At 34.4% G+C, this 11,302-nt stretch overlaps 1 protein-coding gene across 1 annotated transcript; it reads right to left on the bottom strand.

Moving 5' to 3' along the window:
• Positions 1 to 9,018: 9,018 nt before the first annotated feature.
• On the bottom strand, positions 9,019 to 10,957 carry LOC141705972 (protein trichome birefringence-like 34). Its single transcript, XM_074508826.1, has 5 exons — positions 10,551 to 10,957; positions 10,284 to 10,455; positions 9,999 to 10,195; positions 9,753 to 9,911; positions 9,019 to 9,644 (listed from the first exon to the last, which is right to left on the bottom strand). Exons 1-5 carry the CDS (start codon positions 10,880 to 10,882, stop codon positions 9,293 to 9,295), a joined length of 1,212 nt encoding a protein of 403 aa, XP_074364927.1. The 5' UTR covers positions 10,883 to 10,957; the 3' UTR covers positions 9,019 to 9,292.
• Positions 10,958 to 11,302: the final 345 nt, after the last annotated feature.

Raw genomic sequence — 11,302 nt, 5'->3', positions numbered from 1 at the left:
CACCAGTAGTATCAGCATTTGAAGCATCAGAACTGACAGAATCAGCATCTTCTGATAAAACAACAGTATGAGAAGCAATTGAGGCTTCAGCATCATCCACTAAGTGCTGATCTGTTTCCAAGTTCTGATCAACAGCCATATCCTGATGCTCACCTATATTCTGATCATCAACATCTAGATGCAGAGTAGGTGTTGTAGACAATTATGGAGTTTGAGTAGCATTATTAAAAGGTGTTGTTGATGGATTAATTATTGTTGGAGCTTCTAAGTAGAGAACCTCAGGCACAACCAGGTTGTGAATATCAATTTCAGCACTTGTGCCTGGGTCTACAGGAGATACAGTTTCATGTACAGGAGACACAGATGGTGTGTTTGCCTTATCGGTAGCAGCTTCCTGAGTTGGGGACAATGGAGAGGGAGATGCAGTAGCTTCAGCAAATTCTGGTTCTTTTTATCAGAATTTAATATCAGACTTAGACTTATATCAGAACTTGACAGTCATCAGAACATGATTTCTTAACTCGAAAAATGAATGCCTATATCTGCGATTCTTCACACAAATTCTGATTTCGGTTCTTCAGAACTTATTCATCAGAACATCCAGCAGAACTTGTCCTTAGAATTTATGCAATCTGACACATAACCTGTTCATCTAAAACAACATTGAACGCCACAGTAATTTTCATCATTCATATGGAGTGTAAGTGTGTGCATTAAGAAAAATATCAGACAAAGAGTAAAGTCTGATTCACTTCAGTACATCTTAGAAATAAGGCATAACTAAGAACTTTACTAAAAATCTGTCATTATTATAAAGTTTACTTTTGAATGAGTTCATGCACGAGTCCACCTCAACTGTTTTGTGCTTATTTTATGCATCTTTTGAAATTCCATTTTACAGTGGCTTCTCAGTGTAAGTGATTCACGACTGCTTATCAGAATTTATGCTTTTATCAGAGTATTTCTCCAGTAATCATAGAGTATGAAAAGTCACCAAGAAAAATAATTATTTGCTTTTCTGATGCATATTACTTAATACCAGCAATGCACTTGGGTCGTCCCTTCCACATTTTTACTCTAGATCTCAAAGGAGTACCTGATTTTTATTCCTTGTTTCTTTTCCTTTTTCTTTTGATAAGTGAGGTTTATCAGCACTTAGTACATTCAACAGATTTACTAACATCAAAACTTAACAGATCAGAAGCATTATTCTAGTTTTTGACTTAGTAATAAGATGGACAAAGTAAACTTAATTAAGCTCAATATCAGAATTTGCTTGTGTCAATAGATTTCCACATAAATAATTACTTCTAACATGGGATCTCTAGTATATTAAAGACTACTAGGTCAGCATCTAACACAGTTATCCTCATAGGATTGAATAGTCACTTAAACAGTCATATCACTATCAGAGTTTAGAAATTCACATCAGACAACAATCAGTACTTAAGCAATTTTCAATTAAGCACAGAATACACAAAGAGAGTAATTTCTGTAAATACTGATCATAAAGTCTGATGCATCAGAACAAAAGCTAAGCAGATTTAGAGAAAGAACTTGAAACCATTCCAAGTTCATTTACCAATCTTGTAAAAGTAGCTTCACATAGTGGTTTTGTGAAGATATCTGCTAGTTGTTGATCTGTTGGAATAAAATGCAATTCCACTGTACCTTCATCCACATGTTCCCTTATGAAGTGGTACCTAATGCTGATGTGCTTTGTCATTGAGTGTTGAACTGGATTACCTGTCATAGCAATAGCACTTTGATTATCACAGTAAATAGGGATTTTAAAATATGTTAACCCATAATCCAGTAACTGATTCTTCATCCAAAGAATCTGTGCACAACAGCTTCATGCAGCAATGTACTCTGCTTTTGCAGTTGATGTGGAAATTGACTTTTGTTTCTTGCTAAACCAAGAAACCAATCTGCCTCCAAGAAATTGGCAGCTTCCACTTGTGCTTTTCTAGTCAATTTTGTAACCTGCAAAATCTGCATCTGAGTAACCTATTAGTTTAAAATCTGATTCTCTGGGATACCACAATCCCAGATCAGCTGTTCCTTTAAGATACTTGAAAATTCCTTTCACAGCTATTAAGTGAGATTCTCTTGGATCTGCTTGAAATCTTGCACAAAGACAGGTAGCATACATGATATCAGGTCTACTAGCAGTTAGATAGAGTAATGAGCCAATCATACCTCTGTAATCAGTAATATCTACTGATTTATCCTTATCCAGTTTTGTTGCAGTGGCCATGGGAGTGGATGCACTTGAACAATCTTGCATTCCAAATTTCTTCAGCAAATTTCTGGTATACTTGGTTTGACAAATAAAAGTGCCTTCTTCATTCTGCTTGACTTGAAGGCCCAGAAAATAGCTAAGTTCCCCCATCATACTCATTTGATATCTTGACTGCATCAGCTTGACAAACTTCTTGCAAAGTCTGTCATTTGTAGAACCAAAGATGATATCATCAACATATATCTGAACCAGAAGTAAGTCCTTTCCATGGTTGAGGTAGAACAGTGTTTTGTCTATAGTTCCTCTGTTAAATCCACTTTTCAGAAGAAACTGAGCTAAAGTCTCATACCATGCTCTTGGAGCTTGCTTAAGGCCATTAAGTGCTTTATCAAGCCTGTAGACATGATTCGGATATTTGGGATCTACAAAGCCAGGAGGTTGTTCAACATATACTTCCTCTTCCAATTCTCCATTGAGAAAAGCACTTTTCACATCCATTTGAAAGACAATAAACTTTTTGTGAGCAGCATAAGCCAAAAATATTCTTATGGCTTCCAATCTAGCAACTGGTGCAAATGTTTCATCATAATCAATTCCCTCCTGTTGAGAATATCCTTTTGCAACCAACCTTGCTTTATTCCTTGTAATTATGCCATCACTATCAGTTTTATTTCTGAACACCCACTTTGTACTAACAACAGATCTGTTCTTTGGTCTTGGCACTAGGGTCCAGACTTTGTTTCTTTCAAATTCATTTAACTCTTCCTGCATTGCTTGCACCCAATCAGCATCTTGAAGAGCTTCTTCCACTTTCTTTGGTTTAGTCTGAGAAAGAAAAGAATTATAAAGACATTCACTTGAAGTAGCTGTTCTAGTTCTGAATCCTGCATCGGGATTTCCAATTATTAAGTAAGGTGTATGTGATTTAGTCCACTTCCTTGCAGATGGAAGGTTTTCTCTAGAACTGGATGCTCCCCCATGATCCATGCCATCTTCATCAATATTTTCTGATGCTCCCCCTGAAACTATGCTCTCTGAGTTGGATCCTTCAGAGTTTAAGTTTTCAGAACTATCGGGAATTGGTTTATCAGAACTTGATGAATCAGAACTTGAAGAGCCAGTTGTATGTTCTGATACTTCTTGGGATGTGGTTGTATCTTCAGTATGCTCCCCCCTACACAGGTGCATCCTCCTTTGACGTAGTCACCACAGTTTCAATAACATCAGAGTTTAATCCATCAGAGTTTGCAGTATCAGGATTTAGACTGTCAGGATTTTCAGTATCAGAATTTAAGTCTTCATTTTCAAATCTCAGCTGATCATGATCATTGAAATCTTCAAGTCCAGTAATCTTCTTATCATCAAAAGAGACATTGATAGATTCCATGACAACTCTTGTTCTTAAATTGTAGACTCTGAAGGCTTTTGTGGAAAGTGGATATCCAACAAAAATTCTTGTTAATAAGTGTTACATTATGAGTAAAACAAGCAGTCTGCACAGCTTCAGCCCAGAAATAGGTTGGAAGCTTTGCTTCATCAAGCATTGTACGTGCAGCTTCAATGAGAGTTCTATTCTTTCTCTCAACAACTCCATTTTGCTGTGGAGTTCCAGGAGCATAAAATTCCTGCTTGATTCCCTGGTCTTTGCAGAACTATGCTAACTTTATTTCCAGTCATATGTCCTGAACATCCACTGTCCAGAACTATGATGTTCTTTCTGTTGCCCTGCAATCACAAAGACCACTAATTATTAGTTTTAAGGACCCAGACTTGCTTGGATCCTGTGACCTTATTAAGTTTGTTAACATTTGCAGCGGATTTTGCATCAGAGTTTATGTTAACATTTTTCTTATCAGCATTTACACTATCAGACTTTGTATCAGAACTTACACTAGAAGGAACAATGCTAACTTTCTTTAAAGAAGGTTTTATTTGATAATAATCATAGTATAAACTATGATATTCCTTACAAGTATAAATGGAATGCCATAAACTACCACAATGAAAACAAGGATTTTGTGACTTATATCTAACAGACTGACTCTTAACTCCTGACTTTGAAAGTAAGGAGTTTATGTTCTTATTCTTCCTGCAAAAAGAAGCCAGATGGTTAGAACTTTCACAGTTATGACATGTTTTTCTAGGAGCATTAGGAACAGGCTTATTATCATTGCTCTTATTCACACCTTCCTTTCCATTCCTATTTTTCCTAGGTGATTTACCTTGTTTATATTCTTAACATCTTTCAGCTTATGCTTAAGCTGCTTCTTAGTCATTAAGCCTACGTTTACTTCAGTTGTCCTTTCCTGTTTTAGTTTGTCAGAAGTTAATTCCTCTTTAACTTCTGATTTCTCAGTATCAGACTTTACAGGAACAAACTTAACAGGTTTTAGCTTTGGCTTTTGTTTAACAACTTTAGGCTTAATTTCTACAGTTCCTTTATCATTCTTATCATCTCCATAACCTAAGCCCTCTTTCCAGTTTCCACTACTTAACAAATTTTGAGTTCTTCTGCCAGAGTTAGTCCAAGTCCTGATAATCTCTCTTTCCTTTTCTAACTCAATTTTTAGAGATTCATTCATTTTAATTACTTCATCCCTAACATAGAAAACATCATCTCTATCTTTCTGAGTTTGATGGAACATGACTAACTCTTTTTCTAAATAATCATTCCTCTTTTTACAAGCAAGATTTTCAGAAGTTAATCTTTTACATGTTAAAGTTTGATCTCTATAACTAATAAACATGGTTTTAAGATATCTTCTCAACTCATTAATATCATCAGTATGAAAGGCATAAGTAGTTTGAGGTACCTTTAAATCAGCAGCATCAGAACTGCTATCAGCATTTGCCATTTCAGCATTTGCCATCAATGCATAGTTCTCTTCAGTTTCAGAATCTGAAGTGTCTGTCCAGCTTTTCTTCTGTGTGACAAGAGCCTTGCCTTTGTCACTCTTCATTTTCTTGCAATCAGGAGATATGTGGCCTTTCTCACCACAGTTGTAGCATTTGACATTTGTGTAATCTCCTCTGTCAGACTTTCCTCCTTTACCTTCAGATTTTCTGAAATTCTTATTATCAAAACTTGCACCTTTCCTGGAAAACTTCTTTCCCTTCCTGAATTTCCTGTATGCAATTCTTGTGATTCCTTTTACCATAAGAGCACACAGCTTCATCATCTCTTCATCAACATCCATCTCAGGCAAGCTTTCAGTTTCTGAGTCATCATCACTACCAGAACTTGATGACTCAGTATCAGACTTTGTAAAGAGCGCTTTTTCTTTGCCTTTCCTTGAGGGAGCTACCTTGGAGGATTCTTCTTCAGCCTTAAGAGCAGCTGTCCTTGACTTTCCTCCTTTCCTCTTACTTCTTTGTTCCATCTCAAGTTCATGAGTCTTGAGCATCCCAAAAATTTCATCAAAAGTTGTTTCTTCAAGATTATAGTTGTCTCTTATAGTTGTTTCCTTCAAATCCCAATTTTCAGGAAGAGCTAACAGGAATTAAAGGTTTGAATCTTCAAGATCATACTCCTTATCAACCAGTGACAAGTCATTTAAGAGTTTGACAAATCTGTCATATAGATCAGTCAATGACTCATTAGATTTTGAGTCAAAGTGTTCATACTCTTGAGTGAGTATTGTCTTCCTGTTCTTCTTAATCGAATCAGTTCCCTGGCACCTTGTCTCTAATGCATCCCATATCTCTTTTGCAATCTTGCAGTTTATTATCATGTTTGACATTACATTATCAATGGCACTATGCAGCAAGTGTCGTACCTTAGCATCCTTAGCAATTGATGCGATATCTTCAGCAGTGTAATCACTCTTCTCCTTTGGTACAGACTTTGTTGCTTTACCTGCAACTGCAACAACGAGTTTGGTTGGCTTGTGAGGTCCTTAATGGATTCTGTCAAGATATTCCGGATCTGTAGCTTCCAGAAACATAGTCATCCTCATCTTCCATATGGGATATTCAGATGGTTTCAGTATGGGAACTCTAATAGCCTCATATCGACTATGGATTTGTGCCTTTGGAGGTTCTTCAGTTTTGGTGGGCTTGGTTGGAGTTTCTGCTTCAGACATGATTGTGTTTGGATCTTAAACTGTTTGTATGTTAACAGATCTGCTCTGATACCACTTGTTAGGTCACACACACTGTAGAAGGGGGTTGAATACAGTGTATAACATAATCAAATCGAATTCAAATAACACAAGTAACAGAAAACAGACTTTATTCAATGCAATAAACTCTGTTACAATATGGAACTATCCTCTCTCAGTGATGAACAAATATCACGAGAGCTGCTAGGGTTACAATGAATAATATTCTCGATAATGATAACACTTTTAGTGTAAACCCTATGTTTGTGTTTATATACTACACAATTACAAGATAATCGCTAATTGATATTGAATATAATTCTGCTTCCTAAAATATATCAATCAGTTATCTTTTCTTCCAAGTATTCAATTCTTCATAGAATTCCTTCTTCATGCATATCTCTTCTTATGTTTGTCTCGATCTTCTTTCCTTTCAATCAGCCGTCTTCCTTATCTGAAAGTTTCCTTTAAGTCCTGATATTATCTTCTGATAAATATCTCCTGAACCTTAAGTTCTGACTTCAGTATAAGTGTTGATTTCAGTTAAGTACTGATTTGTCCTGTTCAAGTAAGATCTGAAAACTAAACATAAATCATATTAGACATGACATTATCAAATATATCTAACAAATTGGTACTTGCAAAAAATAGTTATGTGGTTAAAAAGAATCGAATAAGTTATGAAATTTTCCACTATAATTCTAATTTTTCATTGTTTTACTTGATATAGAAATCTAACATATTAGTTTTATTTTGTGAAATGAATTGTATCTCTATCTTATGAACCAAATATCTATATTCTTTAGATAATTTAATATTAATTAATATAATCTGATAATTATCTTATAATTAGCCTTTTCAATATAGTTTATTTAATATTACTTAATTATCGATAAAAATTAATTTACAAATTAAAAGTAAATAGATCTTATTAAACTTAATTTAATCTTACTTAATATAATCTTAATATTTCCAATAAATTTATTACAGTTAAAATAAGTTTTTTAATTTAAAGTAAATAAATGTTGTGATGGATAGTAACAAATACAATCGTTAAATCAATAATTTCCAGTTTCAAAATTAATAAATCTTACTAAAGTCATTTGCTATTACTTAATTATTTTTAAAATTATAAAAAATAAAACTGAGAATAGAAGTCAATTCGTATTAATAGTTTACTTTGTAATTAGTAGTTTTTCAAAGTAAAAGTAAATATATGTTATTTTACTTAATTTAACGTAACTTAATAAATTTTTAATATTGGTTATTAATAAATAAAATTTACAAAGAATATAAGTCAATTCGTGTTAGTAGTTTACTTAGCAGTTTGTAGTTTTTCTAAAATTAAAAATAAATATAAGTTATTTTACTTAATTTAACGTAACTTAATAAATTATAAATATAATTTACAAATCATTTTAAAATATTTTTATATTATAAAGTAAGTAGACAATTGGATGAATACTAATTAAAAATAAAATAAAATTTACAAAAAATAGAAGTCATTTGTGTTAAAAACAAAGTTTTTTGTAAATAGAAGTCAATTTATGTTAGTAAGTACCAAAATTTGGTAGTTTGATACTTTTAACATCAAATTATACATAGTTTCGTTTATTAATAAAAAGTATAGATTTCTATCTTCTCAACTCTAGTCGTATCCCAATCATCGTAGTGCGGAGATGAAAGTAACGAAAAGTGCAACAACAAGAAACAATCCTTGCCGCTAAAAATTATTGGGACTTTTCTAATGACAAAAACAAGAGAGCCAAATAAAAGTAACAAACAAATTGTATCAATCCTATAAAAATCAATTATTATTGTAATCTACATAGCCATATCATAAACTTATTTCAATCATCACAAGATATGATACATCAAAGCAGTTTTTATAACCCACAATTAAAGAATAGTACTTGTTCTTGTTTGGAAGAGAGACGATAGATGATGAAGCAGAGATAACCAGAAAATTGCGCGAGAATAGTAGTTGGTGTGTATCAAGAGTGGCCTGATATATAGGTAAAATAGATGTATGAGCGAATCCAAGAAGAATTTTATCACGACTCGTCCAGCTGATTTTAGGGTGTCGTTCACGTAATTTTGAGTCGTGCTGCGGGAGAAAAACCTACCCAATTGGTCTGAATAATAATTGACTATTCCAGGAAAAGCCCATTCAGATTCTATTCCGTTTTCAAAACTCAGGAGGATGGTTAGTTCAAGAGATACATGTGCATGTTCGGAAAGTACTAATGAGCTGCTTGGTAACGCAAAGAAATGACTCCGCATGAGATCGAGGCAAAAAAAAAGTAGACCAAGTGAGACCGGAATATCGGTTTGAGAGAGACAGAGACACGGGCTTAAAATTGATGCACTTTTGTTGGGTTAGTTATTTGGTTGTCCTAGATACCAAGTCAACTTTTGTAGCGCAATCTTAGCAATAACTTTCTGCGCTATAACATCACAAGTTCACAACACCAATTCTATAGAAGTTAGTACAGGGGGGTCACGAGAGACAAAATTTCCAACTACTCAATACTTCACACATGGGAAGCTAAGGTCATACATGTGGAACTGTAGTCTGCAGAAGCAAATAACACAATCTCCGACTATTATTTTTTATTAATTAATTAAACATGCACATACCAGATATCGAATTCTTGACATCTCGCAAGAAGGATAAGAGTTCAACCGCTTCAGCGACACTGTGTTGAAACGGGGAATTTCCTAATATTAGTGTCATTTCTCTCTTTTTTTCGTGAAGAGACTGTTTTGGTTCGAAAATATTCTATATGCTTTGCAACTGATCAGTGTGTAATGTGCTCTGACAGGATACGTTGATCAAACATTGCAATGAATTAGTGAGGAAGATGATGTTAATAATCTGTGTTCACGTTAAAATGTTTTGTAAATGACTAAATGAAATGTACAAGCTAATTAATGTTTTGGATGCTCACAAGTAGTGTAAAATGTAAGCATAAAGGAGATGATTCCAAACATCAGGCACTCCTGGAAGACACCAATGTACACAATCTGAATATCTAATTGGATTTGCCAACTCCTCTTCAGTTGGAGGCCTCCAGTGTTTTTTGTAAATGCTTGGATGACCTTCTCTTCGTTTATCCGATAACTCTGTAATATTTACATATTGTACCTTTAATCCATTGTTTTTTAGCTGTTGAACTGCATTTTCAGCTACTTCCATCATCGGTCTCTCTGATCCACTCCCCCAAAACCCCTCCTCCAGTATCGGCTCAGTTTCGTTGTAACAATTTGTGTTAGGACCCTTTCCCCAATCCTTGCCCCTGAAAATTTCCATATTAATTCATAGTTCCAGCATCTGTGTACAAGACAAGTCTTGAAAAACAAAAGTCCTTTAAAATTTTAAAGGTCAACGTTATTAGTAAACTTACACTTGATGATAAGGGGAGAGGCTCATGAAGAACAACTCTGTTTTGGTACGGTTGATATGTGAATTCAGCCAATCTGTCCATGTTTTTATGGCCATTTCATAGCGACGTACTCTCCCTACTTCTTCATAAATATCAAGTGAATCTTCGTATGATCCCCACCTGATCAAAATTTCCAGGTTCATCATTCTTGAATATCTTGTTTGGTCGAAATGTTGTAAATATAAATGGTCCAAGCGACATACTTACAAAACTGTTGTGTTTGGAGATAGCCACCACATGAAAGAATTAAAGATGAGCATGTCTGCATCTTTCCAGTGTATCGCATGGCTTTCAATTCTCTGGACTTTGATAACTCTTTCCATCACATGATGGTCAATTGCATCATCGCAATTCGATTCAACTAACATTGGCTCCCAGTAAAAATCAATAGACACATCATATACCTAAATCATATTAACAATCAACCAGATCAATTCTATACCAATTATCAAACAAAAAATACAATCATATTAAAAAAAAAAAATTACTTACAGATGATCTAAAGGTCATGAGGGAGCCATGCCACTGTTTGAGTCTTTCTGATGGAGGTACAGAAGTTTCAAGTAGGCAGAGAAGTGATATCCATTGATTCTTGTTCACCGAATCCCCAACAAAAATTACTCTTTTTCCTCTTAAGTTCTCCAGAAGTGTTGTGCCATTGAACCTTAAACATTGACACAAAGTTCTGTAAATATGTGTTTTCATACATCTCAATGTTAATGTGTGTGCATGTGTGTAAGTTTTAGCACAAAAAGGTACCTGGGAAGATCACAATCATGAGGCTGCCACCTCCAGTGCTGATACTTGGAATCTTTTCTACCAAATTTCTGACATGAATAATCATCAATCATGAATGAACATTCTTCTTCTCGGTATGAAGGAAAAGACTTGGGATCATAAACCCATTTCCCAGAAAGCAAATTGCATCCTGGCGGCGACTTCTTTTCCGTCTGCAAATCTTCACCTTTATATGTTGCATCTCTTGACAAAAAAACAGAACCAATGAGCAAGAGCATGAGAGAAATGCCTAATACAGAATGGAACTTGCTTTGTATCCATGTTCCGAAAGTCCATTTCTGTTGCTTTTCCATCTACTTAGATTGTTTTGGTCTTGTTGAGTGAAATGAAAGAGAGAAAGAGCTAAAGAATCGGACTTTTGTGTGTAGTAAGTCTACTTGAAGCACCAAAAGTTGTTTGAATATGTCATACATGGTTTTGTTTTGTCAACTTAACCACCTAATTTTATGGTTTTAACAAATGGCTTATTTTTAATGATCACAAAAGATGATGTGTTTGTTATTCATAGATACATCATTAACTTAAATAATCAAGAAGTCAAATATTACAAATTCCAAACACAAGGGGTTTAGGTAACTCTCTATCTATCCACCTACTAACCAAATACAGTTGTATTAGAAAAACCACATAATAAAGAAAGATGCTCATGATCATGAGGTCATGAATGAAGTTAATAAATGTGCACATTTCTGGACCTGGAATTCTGTTAAATC

This window comes from Apium graveolens, chromosome 2 (genome assembly GCF_009905375.1).
Source record: "Apium graveolens cultivar Ventura chromosome 2, ASM990537v1, whole genome shotgun sequence".
Lineage (NCBI taxonomy): Eukaryota > Viridiplantae > Streptophyta > Magnoliopsida > Apiales > Apiaceae > Apium > Apium graveolens.
The sequence above is the reverse complement of the archived record's forward strand: the minus strand, read 5'-3'. Positions and strand labels throughout refer to the sequence as shown.